General features: G+C 35.0%; 2 protein-coding genes and 1 long non-coding RNA gene across 6 annotated transcripts in view; 1 reads left to right on the top strand and 2 right to left on the bottom strand.

The window, feature by feature from the left end:
* LOC116004336 overlaps nucleotides 1-3,049 on the top strand; it is a 12,841-nt gene extending 9,792 nt beyond the window's left edge. Inside the window, exon 2 of the long non-coding RNA XR_004094781.1 lies at nucleotides 2,851-3,049. This is a non-coding gene — a long non-coding RNA (uncharacterized LOC116004336). The remainder of the gene's footprint in view (nucleotides 1-2,850) is intronic.
* A 467-nt stretch (nucleotides 3,050-3,516) lies between these two features.
* Nucleotides 3,517-7,422, bottom strand: LOC116004609 (putative late blight resistance protein homolog R1B-17). 2 transcript variants are annotated; one of them, XM_031244725.1, is made up of 2 exons: nucleotides 4,559-7,422; nucleotides 3,517-3,953 (listed from the first exon to the last, which is right to left on the bottom strand). In XM_031244725.1, exons 1-2 carry the CDS (start codon nucleotides 7,274-7,276, stop codon nucleotides 3,909-3,911), a joined length of 2,763 nt encoding a protein of 920 aa, XP_031100585.1. In that variant the 5' UTR covers nucleotides 7,277-7,422; the 3' UTR covers nucleotides 3,517-3,908. The 2 variants fall into 2 exon arrangements, with proteins under 2 accessions (XP_031100585.1, XP_031100586.1); XM_031244726.1 differs by having other exon boundaries at nucleotides 5,630-7,421.
* A 6,728-nt stretch (nucleotides 7,423-14,150) lies between these two features.
* Nucleotides 14,151-17,025, bottom strand: LOC116004612 (putative late blight resistance protein homolog R1B-17). Of its 3 annotated transcripts, XM_031244731.1 has the most exons (3): nucleotides 15,376-17,025; nucleotides 14,347-15,293; nucleotides 14,151-14,250 (listed from the first exon to the last, which is right to left on the bottom strand). In XM_031244731.1, the coding sequence occupies exon 1, from the start codon at nucleotides 16,956-16,958 to the stop codon at nucleotides 15,534-15,536; it is 1,425 nt and encodes a 474-aa protein (XP_031100591.1). In that variant the 5' UTR covers nucleotides 16,959-17,025; the 3' UTR covers nucleotides 14,151-14,250; nucleotides 14,347-15,293; nucleotides 15,376-15,533. The 3 variants fall into 3 exon arrangements, with proteins under 3 accessions (XP_031100591.1, XP_031100589.1, XP_031100592.1); XM_031244729.1 differs by having other exon boundaries at nucleotides 14,347-17,025; XM_031244732.1 differs by lacking the exon at nucleotides 14,347-15,293.
* Nucleotides 17,026-18,828: the final 1,803 nt, after the last annotated feature.

Here is an 18,828-nt window from a genome sequence, read left to right as displayed (position 1 = left end):
TGTAATTATATATTGAATTTTGATTTACAGTTTACACTGTAAACCAAAATTCAATTACTATTACATTAATTATATAAAAGGGTGTATATATATATTACACACACACTAATGTTAGTAATATAATCAAGATGAAAAGACATATTAAATGTTATAGATTTACTATTGTAGTATTTATTTATTTTAATAATTTTTTATTATACATTTGGCGGGCCCCCGCCGGCCCGCCAAGCCCGCGGGTTAGGCGGGAGCGGGCTAAAAAGCCCGCCTTAAAACGGGCTCAAAAAATTAGAGCCCGCCCCGCCCTTTTGGCGGGACGGGACGGGCTAGCCCGGCGGGCTAAGCCCGTTTTGACGGCTCTAATGGAAATATAATCATTATCACATGCCAAAGACCTTCTGGTTGAATGACATAACTATGACTTTCTTAATGATAGGACATTTTCATTTATGGGTCCAGAAAAAGTTGTCTACACCCAAAGAGTTGAGAGTATAAGTAATATTTTCTTTTTTGTTAATTAAAAGTTCTTGCCTTTAAATTGTAAGATAAAAATTAAATTAAAATTAAAATTAAAATAAAAAAAACACACACACACACATACTCCCTCAATTTTATTGTGTTTGATTCGATTTAACAGAAATTATTTACGGAGTACAATTTGATTTTTATACTTATTTAGTTTAATATCGACATATAAAATGTATATATTTAGAACTATATTAAAATACTATTTAACAAGTAAAATGGTCTAGAAGGAATAAATATAATATAATTCAATAATAAACATAATATAAAAGGAAAAAAAAAAAGCATTTAAATTATCAACGCCAAAACACGTATAAAATTGTTGTAAACCATAAACACGGAGCCACGGAGGCATGCAAATAGATCCCAACTGGGTGTCCAAAATGGGCAAATTATACTGTGCACCATGGTGCACATAGCAATGTGCACCACGTACCTAAACGACGTCGTTTTGAGCATTGTAAACTAATCATCCGTTTTTTTAAAATCACGTTTCCCGTTTCGGCCGGTCTGTATTTATGTTAATATTCTGTGTATTCCAGTCAATCATTCTGTGTATTCCAGGCAACCGTTCTGTGTATTCTAGGCAACCGTTATGTGTATTCATGTTAGTAATACATGTTGTGATTTCATGTTAGTAACACATGTTGTGATGTGTTTGTGCATTTGAATGTTTAGGAGGATGAGTTCTGTGTATTTTGTGTAAATATTTTGTGTATTCATGTTATTAACACAAGTTGTGATGTGTTTGTGCATTCGAATGTTAGGAGGATGAGTTCTCTGTGTATTTTGTGTCAATATTCTGTGTATTCTCGGCAAACATTATGTGTATTCTAGGCAAACGTTCTGTGTATTCTATATAATGATTATGTGTATTATAGATAATGAATTTCCTGGAGTCATTCGCGTCCGCGTTCGCATCCACTAACATCTGTGTATTTTGTGTCAATATTCTGTGTATTCTGGGCAAACATTCTGTGTATTCTAGGCAAACGTTCTGTGTATTATAGATAATGATTATGTGTATTATAGATAATGAATTCCCTGAGTCATTCGCGTCCGCGTTCACTAACACTAAAACGACATCGTTTTACGTACGTGGTGCACATTGTTATGTGCACCGTGGTGCAGGGTATAACGATTGTCCAAAATCCCTCTTGGCCTCTTCTAGCTCGCGCACAAAAATATTAACATATTATTTGACTCGTAAACATAGTATTAACTCCGAAATTGTCAGCACAGACTTAACTCACTAATTTAGTATGCAATATATTTAAAAGAAGAGAACAAGATTCGAACTTTGGTAGTGGCAATGTAGCGATTACATCTTCCCAAATGCTCTATCGGATTGGTGATTCAACTTTTTCGGTAGAGCCATAAAAACGGGCTTAGCCCGTCTTGCCCCGCCTTTTGCTTTAAATTTTATGGCCCATATTTTGGAGGCTTTTTTTACACCTATGCATTAATCTATGTTTAAACTATTCAAATTACTCTAATATACACTTATTAACTTTTTCATATTAATTTTTATTTAAATTTGGCGGGTCCTACCAAGGCCTACGGCGAGGCGGACAACCTACTTTATATTATGGGCTTTGGCGGGCCCACCCGCTGGCCTGTTTTGAAAGCTCTACTTCTGCGAAGTATTAACCCTGAAATTCACATCAACTTTATGCAGCTATTATACTAACACAAACACACAAGGTTGTGGTATACTGATGGATGGGGGATCAGAACACGGAAACTTGCCTAAGAAAACACCTCACATTTTCTGGAAGAACACATTAATATGAACCTTAACACACAAACCCACACATCAAATGGGGAGCACAGAAACTTTCACAAACAACACCACACATTTTCTGGAAGTTTAACCAGATCAACACACACTAATATGAACCTCTTAACACACAAACCCACACACCAGGAAGAAAATAATAATAATAAAAAGGAAAATCAAAATAAATCTGCTGCTAGTGCTGCCTATAAATTCAGCTCATTCCCAAGCCACAAAGAAACAACACACTCAACTATCAAATATATATTGCAAAGAGAGACAGAGACAGAGAGGGGAGCAAAAATGGCAGACAAGGGATCACAGTGGATGGGAAAAGCAGGAAAGAATTACGGTGGAGAGAGCAGCAAGGGAACATTTCCGGGGCCCAAGCCGGGAAGTGTTATGCCTAAAGACAAGAAGCACGTTTCCACCATGATAGGAGAGAAGATCGGCAAGAAAGTGACTTCCATTCTCAAGAACGATAAGAGTAAGATCAAGCCCCAGGGGCAGTAACAATTCTTGGTTAATATACATATGTTGTTCTAAATTAGGTTGTCTGATCTCTTCCTCAGTCTTCCTGTTTGTGTATGTGTGCAGATACCAGAATGTTTGTCTTAGGTATCAAATTATCCCACTATGTTTGCAGTTTATGTATTAGCTAAATGATCACTGTGTTGTATTTCTGCATAAATTTTCTCATGTAACCAGATTTGTGATTAATTTAATTTATTGTTGTTTTTAGAGTTTTTCCATGTATGCCTCATTTTTTGCAAGCTTAAGAATTCATTAATACTGCATCCAATATACAGCCCTGAAAACTGAAAAGCCAGCACGCAATTTTAATGTATAAGAGCATACCTTTAATTTGAACATAGTACTTCGCCTCCAGCCCTGAGCTGATGTGCATGTGTTTGTGGGTTTGAAAGTTCAATCCCCTGTAATTCTGTAAAGGTAGGTAGTATTGCAATGAAGACAATTCATAAAATATTTAGAAAGCAATTGAAGAAGATTAACCATAATATAAACCCATCATGGAATCTTCAACTACATAAAGAACCCTATTGCCCAAAGATGAGTACAAGCAGTAGACAATGTTTCGCAATGACTTTCAATGAATCTTATTCTCTAACAAATCATCATGGTAGGTTATATTGGAAGAAATAAAATGCCTAAATATTCCACTGAGAAGCATTTCAATGAATCTTATTGTTAACTCATCAGGTTCAAATCCAATAACATATCTCCATATGCATCAGCAAATTTAACACCTCAAGTATTCAACAAATACGGAGTGACTTTTAACTGAACTGCAAAAGCCCAAATTTTTAGACCAAGATAAACATTGAACTTCAAGCATATCACATGACCTTATAAATGGAATAGAAACCAAACGGTTATAAAGCAAAAAACACAACAAAGGACGAGTCTAAATCACTTTAAAGCACAAAGTGATGCAAGACTTTCTCACTCAGAGCTACACAGTACAATGTTACAAAGTCAAATTTTATGCTTCACAATGATAGATATGCATAGCTACCAATTTTTCTCTAGTCTTCTTTTCTCAAGCTTTCTTCCTTCTGCTCTTCTGGCACAACTCAATTTCATCAAACTAAGCTTCATCAGACTCGTATTCATCAGACTCGGGCTTAGAAACCTGTCATGAATCATTGAAACTAAATTAGGGGTGTGTTTGGAAAGCAGGAAAATGACTTCTGGAAAATGTTTTCTTGAAAATGGGTCATTTTCCAGAAAATAACTTCATTTCCGGTGTTTGGATGTATTCTGGAAAACTGTCTTTTGTGTGTTTGGTTCATTTTCCAGAAAATTGAAAAAGAAAATAGTTTTTTGTTTAAAGAGAAAAAAAAAACAACAAATTAACAAAAACAAATCACAACATATTAACAAAAAAAAATAATAATAATAAAAATAGAAACGCGGCCGAACCAGTCGGCGACTAGAAATCGCAAACCAGTCGCCGACTGGTACTGCGACTGGTTTCACACATTTGCCAGAAGAGACTTCTTTCGGAAAATGACTTCCGGAAAAAATTTCCGGAAGTCATTTTCCAGAAAATTGCCTTCCTTTTTCGTTGACCAATGCCTTATTTTCCGTTGATCTTATTTTCCCCTCATTTGCCAAACACTGAAAACCCGGAAAATGATCATTTTCCGGGTTTTCAAACACACCCTAGGATAATGATGAAACTGAATTGAGTTTAGAGAGATTGTAATTTAAAAAGATAAAGGCCGGGAGAGAGACCCGAGTGTAGGCGGAGTAGCGACGTCGCTCGGCCACAACCACATCCACAATATTATTTAAATAATCAAGTTGTTCTTCCTTGATTTCTTCGGCTGAAGACACCACAGAAGGACGACAGTCCGCTAATTGGATTGATTTCAATTTTGAAATTTCTGCAAACCCGCTAGGGATCTCTTTCAATTTCTTGCAAGAAAAAAGAGAGAGGTGCTCAAGTTTTGGGAAATGATCACTCGTAGCTTTCCAATCCTTGAGATCAGTTGAACCAATTCTCAAAAAAATTAACTGGCAGAATTTGTCATCCTCAAGTAGCTCCCATTGTTTGCCTACACAGCTACCGCCATTTAACTTGAGCACCTCCAGCCTAGGCAACTTGCAAAGAACATTAATTCCATTCCACTCAAAATGATTACCTTCAAATCTTAACCTCTTAAGACATTTCAAGAGAGTAATATGGCCGTTGATCTGGACTATTTTATTATCCCAATTATTAGCACTAATATGGAGTCTCTCCAGCTGCTGTAAATTGACAAGGTTCTCAATGCAATCGTTGGACTCTCTTTTATTACCACGGACAATCCATATCTTCTTTACATTTGGAACATGTCTAAAGAATAGTTTTGTGCAATGTTCAGGCTTCAACCGAGAAAGGGACTGCAAGTTTTGATGTGTAAAGAATTGTTTTGTGCAATGTTCAGGCTTCCACCGAGAAAGGGACTGCAAGCTTTGACGAACGGGAGATTGTCCGCTCAAAGATAAGCAAGCAAAATATTGTAGTTGTGGGAACTTCAAACAGTCCTTATGAACTGCATCATTAGTAGAAAGTGTTTGAAGATTCCAAGTCTTAAACAGTTTCCCAATATAATGATAACTAGGCCTCGAGAAGTATCTCAAATGAACGAAATTCACAATATTTTTGTATTTCGTACATCTAGGAGAGAAGAATACTCTCACTAGCTTGAACTGTTCCCAATTTAAGTTTATGTCGTTATGTGAAAAACAGAAGAAGGATCGATAACTTCTTGAAGAATAACATAGTGTAGACACATCAAAATTTGATGATTGTATGCTTACCCAACGGAAGCACCTTTGAGGAAAATCTGAACCATTTTCTCGAACAACATGTAGAAGGTTCTCCTTCTGAGCTTCCTTCACACAAAATGCATGCAATAAATCATGCACCCCAAACACTTTAATTTTTCTTCCACAGCAACTCCACTTTCTCACAAGAATTAGGTTTCGATCCATAAGTTCTTGTATGTGTCTATCAGCCACAACATCAAAGTTTTCATTCTCCGATGTCTTTACAAGTCCTTCGGCAGACCATAACCTTACGAGCTCATTAGCATTGATCGCATAATCTTCTGGAAAAACTCCTAAATATAAAAAGCATGCCTTTAAATGGTGAGGCAAGTGATTGTAGCTCAGTAATAATATTTTTGAGCATATTGCTGCAATAGTTGTTGTTGTTGAAGAATCTAGAACTTTTGCAATATTCTCCCACTCATTTAGTGTGCTAAGTTTGGAAAACAATCCTGCAACCACAATTATTGCTAGAGGCAATCCTTTGCACTTTTCAACAATTGACCTTCCGATTATCTCAAATTCAACACCACAAAATTTACCTGACTTTTCACAAAATAAGTTCCAGCTATCACTTTGATCCAATAATTGCATATGATGAGAAAAGTCACTGTCGGAGCTAGAATAATTTGCCACCTCTGCAAGACGAGTAGTTAACAATACTCGACTCCCATTTCCATCCTCAGGAAAGCAATTGCTAACATCATCCCATGCCTCACCACTCCACACATCATCGACCACAACCATGTACCTTTGACGCTTCAAACATTGGTAGAGTTTTAAAGCAAGATCCTCGTCAGTAGATTCTTCTAGGCTGCCTTGTCTGGAAATTGAATTAAGAAGACCTATAAGCATTTGCCTCTTATTGTGAAGCTGAGATGCTACAACCCAAGCTCGCACGTCAAAGTGGATAGAAATTGATGGATCTTCATAAACTTGTCTAGCCAAAGTGGTCTTACCGATTCCTCCCATACCTATAATTGATACAACTTTTTTTTCCTTAGATCCAAGTTCAGTTAGCAGCTTCTTGATAATCTCAAACTCATCATTTTTGCCGACCATTTGTGCTTGGGAGGAAACAACTTCAGACCTTTGTAGAACATCATGGGCTGTCTTTCTTTCTTCTACCTCGTCCCTATTCTTGATTTTCAGCAACTCTTCCTTGATGGCTTCAATTTCTTCCATTGCAGTTTGAAAAACTTGACCAAGTTTCACACATTGCTGAGTCGTCTTCTCCGCATCTGTGTCCCTCTGTGGTTTTTCCACGTACAGATCTTCCTCTTCTACAAAAAGATCTGCTATTCCGACTAAATATTCATCATCAATATCCTCCTCCTCCTCCTCATCATCATCATCATCACCACCACCATAAAGATGTGCTACTAGGATTTCGATTTGATCTTCCACTCTGAAGGTTAAATCCCTGAGCTTGGTTTCCAAGTGTTTAACTGCTTCAACACCACCGATTCTTTCCTCGTCGAGTTGACTTATGAGAAATCCAAGGTTTTGGTGGAAAGATTGGATCAAGTCTTTGTTGGGAGAGATGAGACCATAGGCCAGTACAAGTGGACGAGGGTGAGATTGCAAGAACTCAAGCTCTATTGTTCTGAGAAGAGAAGCTACAGCTACACAAGCCATCTATCCTGGGATCTCTAGATCTGTTTGTGTGTGATAATGCAACTGCAATTTTTTGTTACTTACTTTGATTGTGTCTTTGTGTGTAAGCTTTCACAGAAGAAGCAACTGGAACTAATTTAATTAATATCAACAGGAATTCAATAATGGCAAGACACTCTCTAATCTCTATAATGCAATACTATTTTTTAAAGTGAAATGTTTTAGTGGCTTTCTGCAACTTGTAGCATTAAATATTTTAATTCACAGATAACATGCATCGTCATAGCTTGCTGTTGGAAAGATTAAAAAAATGGTGTAGTTGTCGGGGAATCATTCATTGAATGACAGAAAAAAAATGGTAGCTTAGGATTCTGGATGGTGACAAATCTACGGGGCCGGATTTTGGACTGTGCAAGTTGGGTTACAGCACAGGCCCGCTCAAATTTTAGAGGGCCCAATATTTAATTTTTATCTAGCTAGTTAAGACATTAAAAAATAAAAAATTTGCAACCAATATCAAAAGACTCTAAGTAGAGAAATGGTAAGAATGCAAGATTATTGTATTTCTTAGTTAAGGTCATGGGTTCAAATCTTCCTGCCCCAACTTATTATATTGGTTTTAAAGATTATACTTTCGGTAGGGGCCTCATTTATTTACAAGAACGGGGCCCAAAAATCTAAAAAAGGGCCCTGCAAATCCAATAAATAGTAAGATAATCATAGTGGAAACTGTGGTATGCTAGGAAATAATAATATTACTATACCTCCAGTAGCCTTGGAATGGTTTATTCACACCAAAGGAAGCCGAAGCCATGGCTATTCACGAAGCTTTGAGCTGGTTAAAAGGAAGAAATTCTGATTTTATTGAAGTTGAAACCGACTGTCAACAACTTGTTCAAGCTATCAACCCAAATAATGGAGCTTCTTCTTTTAATCTGCTTAGAGCATCCTTATCAATGAAAATATTTCACGGTATTTTAGGAGTTTTTTTAAGTGTGATTAGGAAAGAGAATATGAGGTGGGAGGAAAAAAATATAAAACAAATAAGCTTTAAAAAAAAACAAAAAAAAAAAAAAACCGCACACAGCAGTGGGGGCTTGAATGATAACAAATCAGAAGCTACTGTACTATGATCCATGTATTAGCAGAAGAACCATTTTGTGTCTCTCTCTTCCTTTTTCCTTGCCATGGTGGCACAAATCCTGACATAATCCATCTATAATGCGTTGATGGCCATGCTCTTATTCAGGATATTAAGGAAATGATCTGCGAATCTGCCCATTGCCTAGCATGGGAGTCTATTTCTTTGTCTGATTATAAGGAGTGGTGTCTGTACCCTCAGCTTTTCATTTATAATGTTATAATTTATGAACTCTGATCTGCATTTAAAAAAAAAAAAAGTAAGATAGTCATACTATGATTAAATGGTAATACACAGTGCTATTTTTTCCAAGTTAAATGGTTTGGTGGCTTTCTGCAACTTGTTGTACCATTAAATATTTTAATTCAAAGATAACATCATAGCTTGTTGTTGGAAAGATTAAAAAAAAATGGTGTAGTTGTCGAGGAATTTTTATTTTTATTTTGCAAAGCCAGGAATCATTTATTGATTGACAAAAAATGGTAGCTTTTTCATTAATTGAATTTTTATAATATTAAATTTAATATTAGTATATAAATTTATAATATTTAGAATCTATATTAAAAATACTATCAAATACAAAAAAAAATTATAAAATAATATAATATTATTAAAGAAAATAAGTATAAAAAACATTTGATTTGACTAATAAATAGTAAACATGACAAGTAAATTGTGACAGAATATAAAAATGGGTAATATTTAATAAACAAATTTTAATTAGTTGAAAGATGGACGGTTGATAGATTTTTTTAATTTATTTAGAATTTTAATTTTAGTTATAAGAAATTATTTTTTCCCAAAATTTTTTTTTAACTTAAATGTATTTATCTCATTTTATTTTAGTACAAATAAAATTAGTATATAAGAAATATATCATAAAAAGGTTTTAATTGATACAATTTAAATGATAGTCGTTGATGGAACTAATTGACCCGAGATGTGTACGAATCAATCAATTTCGTACATTTAAACGATACTCGTTGATGGAACTAATTGATCCAAGATGTATACGAATCAATCAATTCCATATAGAATAGTAAAATAGTAGGAAAATATTAGAGAAAACAGAGAATATGAGATGATGAAAATGAGGAAGATTGAATTGGTTTAGAACGCCTCAAGACGGAAGGGTTAGGGCCCTTTATATGGGCGTAAGACCTTGTTGAAATTTTTAGCTAAAATGACAATTTAGAGTGTGACTATTTTGTGGTGTGTGTGGTCCACTTCCGATTTGGATCGGGTCAAGATAGATTCGCACTCTTCGTAGTGAGACGAATAAATTAATATACTGTATGCTCAAAATTAATAATAAGTGAATGAGAAATTGATTCTCAAAGTAAACTAGTTTGAGAGAAGTCAAAATTTAAGTTTTACGGAGTAGTAAAATGCTAATTAAGATTAACATTTTAAAGTGCTACTTAAAAGCAATATCCATGAATTATATAGCACTTCCGAAATGTGCTAGGCAGCGCATTACGAAAGGTGAGAGAAGGCAAAATTTAAGTTTTAGTAAAATGTTAATTAAGATTAACATTTTAAAGTGCTACTTAAAAGCAATATCCGTGGATTATATAGCACTTCCGAAATGTGAATTAAGCTTAAGTATAGCTATGTGGAAGCTTCCGAATTGTGCTTTATGTGCACTTTTTTTTTTTTTTTTTTGAGTACCACTGACTCTGTTACAATGTAGTATCTGTTCAGAGCTACTTTTCCTAACCTATTGAAGCACAACAATTGCCTCCACTGAGGCTCAAACCCACTCCCATCATTCATGTGGAGTGTAAACCGGGACACCGATTGCCACTAGAGCACAAGATATTTGGCCTTTATGTGCACCTTAATTATGAATGGTGGCAGGAACATCGAATGGTGCTCTGACCATTCCGACAAGTTCGGAATGGTTGTGAGTATTCGGATTATTTTCGAACTACAGACTTTTCAACCATTTAGGCATTTTGAAATAGGTTTTCATGATCGGTAAGTACTTAATTTTGTAACTGTAAATATTATTTTGATAATAAGTATGACCGTTTTAACTGTTTTAATCCAATTATTAAATTAGGATTCCCAATCTCCTATATAAACACTTAGGGGTTGGCAAAATTTTTTTGGCTGATGTTTTAGAACTTCAAAATTTTTGTTGTTGATTTTCTCCTCTCTCACAAAAATCTCTCTTAAAATTCTGCCCACACTTCGGATAAAATAGGCGAAGTGTTCGATCTAAGTTCTAGTTCACCGGACTTTATGATTGAGTGCTAACACTAAAGTCGTAATCAATTTTATCCTGTGAGATTGATGTTACAACGCTTCTAGCACCCTCGGGAGATAACAAATCAATTTTAAGATTAATTCTTGGTTATGTACGAAGGTTTTGGTTGGGATTAATTTAAAAAAAAAATTAAATCACTTTGTACTAGTTTTGTTGAATTATTTATCCATAAAATAAATCCCTAATTTAGTTATATATATATATATATATATATATATATATATATATATATATATATATATATATATATATATATATATATATGTATGTATGTATGTATATTTATATATTGTAAGATAAAAATTAAATTAAAATCACTGTTGCAAAAATCCCCGCCTAGGCGCTAGGCGCTCCTAGACCAAGGTGAATTGCTCCTTAGGCGTCCGCCTAGGTGACCGGCCGCCTAGGAGGCCGCCTAGCGCCTAACTCGGCCAACTAGGCCGAGTTGGCGGCCGACTAGACCGAATTTGGCCGAGTTAACTCGCCCAATTCGGCAGAGTTAGCGAGTTAACTCGAGCGAGTCGAGCTTGTTAATTTTATTATTATATTTATATATATTTAAATTTATTTATTTATATAAGTAAGAGAAGTAAGAGAGATATATATAATATATATAATATAATATATGACATACACCCACAAACATGAATTAATTTTTTGTTTTTATAGGTCACCGCCTAGAACCGCCTAGGCGCCGCCTAGACCGCTTAGGCGTTAGGGGCTAGTCTACCGCCCGATTAGCGCCTAGCACCTACTGCAACCATGATTAAAATTTAAAAAAAAAAAAAAACACACACACACACACACATGCTCCCTCAATTTTATTTTGTGTTTGATTCGATTTAACTGAAATTATTTACGGTGTACAATTTAATTTTTTATACTTATTTAGTTTAATATTAGCATATAAAATGTATATATTTAGAATTATATTAAAATACTATTTAACAAGTAAAATGGTCTAGAAGGAGTAAATATAATATAATTCAATAAATATAATATAAAAGGGAAAAAAAAAGCATTTAAATTATTAAAGCCAAAATACGCATAAAATTGTGGTAAACAAAAAACACAGAGGCACGCAAACAGATCCCAAGTTCCCAACTGGGTGTCCAAAATCCCTCCAATCGTTATACCCTGCACCACGGTGCACATAGCAATGTGCACCACGTACGTAAAACGACGTTGTTTCGGTGTTAGTAGACGCGGACGTGAATGACTCAGGGAATTTATTATCTATAATACACATAATCATTATCTATAATACACAGAAATTATCTATAATACACATAATCATTATCTATAATACACAGAACGTTTGTATAATACACATAATCATTATCTATAATACACAGAACGTTTGCCTAGAATACACATAATGTTTGCCCAGAATACACAGAATATTGACACAAAATACATAGATGTTAGTGGACGCGAATCTCCCGGGAATTCATTATCTATAATACACATAATCATTATATAGAATACACAGAACGTTTGTCTAGAATACACAGAATGTTTGCCCATAATACACAGAATATTGACGCAAAATACACAGAACTCATCCTCCTAACATTCGAATGCACAAACACATCACAACTTGTGTTAATAACATGAATACACATAATATTTACACAAAATACACAGAACTCATCCTCCTAAACATTCGAATGCACAAATACATCACAACATGTGTTACTAACATGAAATCACAACATGTGTTACTAACATGAATACACATAACGGTTGCCTATAATACACAGAACGATTGCCTAGAATACACAGAATGTTTGCCTGAAATACACAGAATATTAACATAAATACAGAGACCGGCCGAAACGGGAAACACACAAACCCACACACAAGGTTGTGGTATACTGTTAGATGGGAGATCAGAACACGGAAACATGCCTAAGAAAACACCTCACTTTTTCTGGAAGAACACATTAATATGAACCTTAACACACAAAGTCACAAACCCACACACCCACACACTCACACATCAAATGGGGAGCACAGAAACTTCACAAACAACACCACACATTTTCTGGAAGTTTAACCAGATCAACACACACTAATATGAACCTCTTAACACACAAACCCACACACCAAGAAGAAAATAATAATAATAAAAAGGAAAATCAAAATAAATCTGCTGCTAGTGCTGCCTATAAATTCAGCTCATTCCCAAGCCACAGAGAAACAACACACTCAACTATTATATATTGCAAAGAGAGAGACAGAGACAGAGGGGAGCAAAAATGGCAGACAAGGGATCACAGGGGATGGGGAAAGCAGGAAAGGATTACGGTGGAGAGAGCAGCAAGGGAACATTTCCGGGGCCCAAGCCGGGAAGTGTGATGCCTAAAGACAAGAAGCATGTTTCTACCATGATAGGGGAGAAGATCAGCAAGAAAGTGACTTCCATTCTCAAGAACGATAAGAGTAAGATCAAGCCCCAGGGGCAGTAACAATTCTTCCTGTTTGTGTATGTGTGTAGATACCAGAATGTTTGTCTTAGGTATCAAATTATCCCACTATGTTTGTAGTTTATGTATTAGCTAAATTTGTGATTAATTTAATTTATTGTTGTTTTTAGAGTTTTTCCATGTATGCCTCATTTTTTGCAAGCTTAAGAATTCATTAATACTGCATCCAATATACAGCCCTGAAAACTGAAAAGCCAGCACGCAATTTTAATGTATAAGAGCATACCTTTAATTTGAACACAGTACTTCGCCTCCAGCCCTGAGCTGATGTGCATGTGTTTGTGGGTTTGATAGTTCAATCCCCTGTAATTCTGTAAAGGTATGTAGGTAGTATTGCAATGAAGACAATTCATAAAATATTTAGAAAGCAATTGAAGAAGATTAACCATAATATAAACCCATCATGGAATCTTCAACTACATAAACTTCAATTGCCAAAACCGAGCCATTCTACAGATATCAAGAACCCTATTGCCCAAAGATGAGTACAAGCAGTAGACAATGTTTCGCAATGACTTTCTATGAATCTTATTCTCTAACAAATCATCATGGTAGGTTATATTGGAAGAAATAAAATGCCTAAATATTCCACTGAGAAGCATTTCAATGAATCTTATTGTTAACTCATCAGGATCAAATCCAATAACATATCTCCATATGCATCAAACATATATAGATACTATAAGTCAGAAAGAAGTTGATGATGTTTCAAATTTAACACCTCAAGTATTCAACAAATACGGAGTGACATTTAACTGAAATGCAAAAGCCCAAATTTTAACACCAAGATAAACATTGAACTTCAAGCATATTACATGACCTTATGAATGAAATAGAAACAAACTATTATAAAGCAAAAAACACAACAAAGGACAAGTCTGAATCGCTTTAAAGCACAAAGTGATGCAAGACTTTCTCACCCAAAACTATACACAGTACAATGTGGCAAAGTCAAATTTTATGCTTCACAATGATAGATATGCATAGCTACCCATTTTTCTCTAGTCTTCTTTTCTCAAGCTTTCTTCCTTCTGCTGTTCTGGCACAACTCAATTTCATCAAACTAAGCTTCATCAGACTCGGTCTCAGAAATCTGTCATTAATCATTCAAACTGAATTAGGATACTTATGACACTGAGTGGAGTTTAGTGAGAAAGTAATTAATAAAGATAAAGGCCGGGAGAGAGACCCGGAGTGTCCGCATCATCGATGACCATCTCGCTTGACAGTTGACCGCAACCACATCCACAATATTATTTAAATAATCAAGTTGTTCTTCCTTGATTTGTTCGGCTGAAGCCACCACAGAAGGACAACAGGTCAGTAATTGGATTGATTTCAAATTTGAAATGTCTGCAAACCCACTAGGGATCTTATTCAATTTCTTGCAAGAAAAAAGAGAGAGGTGCTCAAGTTTTGGGAAATGATCACCCCTAGCTTCCCAATCCTTGAGACCAGTTTCACCAATTTCTAAAACAATTAACTGGCAGAATTTGTCATCCTCAGGTAGCTCCCACTGTTTGCCTACACAGGCATCACTTAACTTGAGCACTTCCAGCCTAGGCAACTTGCAAAGAACATTAATTCCATTCCACTCAAAATGAATACTTTGAAATCTTAACCTCTTAAGGCTTTTCAAGAGAACAATATGGCTGTTAATCTGGACTATGTATGGACTCTTATAATGCCATTCACTAGCATTAATATAGAGTCTCTCCAGCTGCTGTAAATTGACAAGATTCTCAATGCAATCGTTGCACTCTCTTCTTTCACCGGAAATCCGTATCTTCTTTACATTTGGAACAAGTGTAAAGAATTCTTTTGTGCAACGGTTAGGCTTCAACCAAGAAAGGCACTGCAAGTTTTGATGAACAAATTTGGGAGAATGTCCCCTCATAAATAAGCAAGCAAAATATTGTAGTTGTGGAAACTCCAAATAGTTCCTATCATCTGCGCAAATAGAAAGTGTTTGAAGATTCCAAGCCTTAAATAGTTTCACAATATTCTGATTATCAAGCGCCGGAGGTAAGTATCTCAAATGAACCAAATCCACAATATTTTTTTTCATCAGATAACTAGTAAAGAAGAATACTCTCAATAGCTTGAACTGTTCCCAATTTAAGCTTATGTCGTTATCTGAAAAACAGAAGAAGGATCGACAGCTTCTTGAAAAATAACATAGTGTAGAGACATCAAAATTTGATGATTGTATGCTTACCCAACGGACGCATCTTTGAGGAATATCTGAACCATTTTTTCGAACAACATGTAGAAGGTTCTCCTTCTGAGCTTCTTTCACACAAAATGCATGCAATAAATCATGCACCCCAAACACTTTAATTTTTCTTCCACAGCGACTCCGCTTGCTCACAAGAATTAGGTTTCGATCCATTCTTGTATATGTTTATCAGCCACTACATCAAAGTTTTCATTCTCCGATGTGTTTACAAGTCCTTCAGCAGACCATAACCTTGTAAGCTCATTAGCATTGATCGCATAATCTTCTGGAAAAACTCCTAAATATAAAAAACATGCCTTTAAATAGTGAGGCAAGTGATTGTAGCTCAGTGAGAGTATTTTTGAGCATGTTGCCGCAATAGTTGTTGTTGTAGAAGAATCTAGAGCTTTTGCAACATTCTCCCACTCATTTAGTGTGCAAAGTTTGGAAAACAGCCCGGCTACCACTATTATTGCTAGAGGCAATCCTTTGCACTTTTCAACAATTGGCCTTCCGATCATCTCAAATTCAGCACCACAAAATTTACCTGCCTTTTCACAAAATAAGTTCCAACTATCCCTTTGATCCAATAATTGCATATGATGAGAAAAGTCACTGTTGGAGCTAGAATAATTTGCCACCTCTGCAAGACGAGTAGTTAACAATACTCGACTCCCATTTCCATCATCAGGAAAGCAATTGCTAACATCATCCCATGCCTCACCACTCCACACATCATCGACTACAACCATGTACCTTTGACACTTCAAACATTGGTAGAGTTTTAAAGCAAGATCCTCGTCAGTGGCCTTTTCTAGGTTGCCTTGTTTGGAAATTGAATTAATAAGACCTATAAGCATTTGCCTCTTATCGTGAAGCTGGGATGCAACAACCCAGGCTCGCACGTCAAAGTGCATAGCAACTGATGAATCTTCATAAACTTGTCCAGCCAAAGTTGTCTTACCGATTCCTCCCATACCTATAATTGATACAACTTTTTTTCCCTTAGATCCAAGTTCAGTCAGCAGCTTCTTGATAATCTCAAACTCATCTTTTTTGCCGACCATTTGTGCTTGGGAGGAAACAACTTCAGACCTTTGTAGAACATCATGGGCTGTCTTTCTTCCTTCTGCCTTGATTTTCAGCAACTCTTCCTTGATGGCTTCAATTTGTTCCATTGCAGTTTGAAAAACTTGACCAAGTTTCACACAAGGCTGAGTTGTCTTCTCCGCATCTGTGTCCCTCTGTGGTTTCTCCTCTTCCAAAACAAGATCTGCTATCCCGACATCATCTTCCTCTTCAATATCATAAAGGTGTGCAACAAGGATTTCGATTTCATCTTCCACACTGAAAGCTAAATCCCTGAGCTTGGTTTCCAAGTGTTTAATTGCTTCAACACCATCCATATTGATTCTTTTGTCATCGAATTGGGTTATGAGAAATCCAAGGTTTTGGTGGAAAGATTGGATCAAGTGTTTGTTGGGAGAGATGAGATGATTGTGTAGAACAAGTGGACGTGGCTGATATTGCAAGAACTCAAGCTGTATTGTTCTGAGAAGAGAAGCTACAGCTACACAAGCCATCTATCCTTGGATCTATTGTGTGTGATAATGCAACTGCAAATCTGCAATTTTTTGTTAGTTACTTTGATTGTGTGTAAGCTTTCACAGAAGAAGCCTAATATAAACAGGAATTCAATAATGCCAAGACACCCTCTATAATGCAATGCTATTTTTTTAAGTTAAATGTTTTGGTGGCTTTCTGCAACTTGTACCATTAAATATTTTAATTCAAAGATAACATCGTCATAGCTTGTTGGAAAGATTAAAAAAAAAATGGTGTAGTTGTCGTGGAATCATTCATTGAATGACAAAGAAAAAATGGTAGCTTAGGATTCTGGATGGTGACAAATCCAATAAATAGTAAGATAGTCATACTGGAAACTGTGGTATGCTAGGAATCAAAAGGTTTTGAATAATATTACTATACCTCCAGTAGCCATTGTTGACACTGCCAAGAACTTTCTAACAGAATGGAAGAGGGTCCAAGAGCAGGGCCAAGTAATTAGTATTCAGGAACATAGGATTGAGAAGTGGAAAAGGCCTCAAACTGATTGGATTAAGCTGAATGTAGACACCACAGTCCAGAAGGAAAATGAAAAGATGGGTTTTGGCTTTATCATTAGAGATGACAAGGGTGATTTTGTTGCAGCAAAAAGTGTGCCTTGGAATGGTTTATTCACACCAAAGGTAGCTGAAGCCATGGCTGTTCGCGAAGCTTTGAGCTGGTTAAAAGGAAGAAATGCTGGTTTTATTGAAGTTGAAACCGACTGTCAACAACTTGTTCAAGCTATCAACTAAAATAATGGAGCTTCTTCTTTTAATCTGCTTATTCAGGATATTAAGGAATTAATGTTGAAGTTTAATCATATTTTTTTAAATTTTATTAGACGATCTGCGAATAAAACTGTCCATTGCATAGCACTGGAGTCTATTTCATTGTCTGATTGTAAAGAATGGTGTCCATACCCTCAGCTTTTCATTTGTAATGTTATGATTTATGAACTCTGATCTGAATTAATGAACGGCTTTCGGTTTACAACAAAATAAATAAATAAATAAATAAGATAGTCATACTATGATTAAATGGTAATACACCGTGCTATTTTTTTAAAGTTAAATGGTTTGGTGGCTTTCTGCAACTTGTTCTCAAATTAAATATTTTAATTCAAAGATAACATTATAGCTTTTTGTTGGAAAGATTTAAAAAATGGTGTAGTGTTTAAAAAAAAAATGGTGTAGTTGTCGAGGAATTTTTTTTTTTTTTTTTTTTGGTTTGCAAAGCGAGGAATTATTTATTGAATGACAAAAAATGGTAGCTTTTTATTAATTGAATTTTTATAATATTAAATTTAATATTAGTATATAAATTTATATATTTAGAATCTATATTAAAAGTACTATCAAATACAAAAAAAAATTATAAATTAATTTAATATTATTAAAGAAAATAAGTAAAGAAAAAAATTGATTTGACTAATAAATAGTAAGCATGGCAAATAAATTGTGACAGAGAATATAAAAATGGGTAATATTTAATAAAAAAATTCTAATTAGTTGAAAGATGGATGGTTGATAGATTTTTTTAATTTATTTAAAATTTTAATTTTAGTTATAAGAAATTATTTTTTTCCCATAAAATTCTTTTAACTTAAATTTATTTATCTCATTTATTTTAGTACAAATAAAATTAATATATAAGAAATATATCATAAAAGATTCTAATTGATATAATTTAAATTAAATGATACTCGTTGATGGAACTAATTGACCCGAGATGTGTACGAATCAATCAATTCTGTATAGAGTAGTAAAATGAGATAATTCCAGCATTAGTCCTCCGACTATGTTGATTTTCTAAAATTAGTCCACGACTTTTAATTTGGACAATTTA

Source organism: Ipomoea triloba, chromosome 14 (genome assembly GCF_003576645.1).
Source record: "Ipomoea triloba cultivar NCNSP0323 chromosome 14, ASM357664v1".
Lineage (NCBI taxonomy): Eukaryota > Viridiplantae > Streptophyta > Magnoliopsida > Solanales > Convolvulaceae > Ipomoea > Ipomoea triloba.
This window is presented reverse-complemented; position numbering and strand designations above follow the sequence as displayed.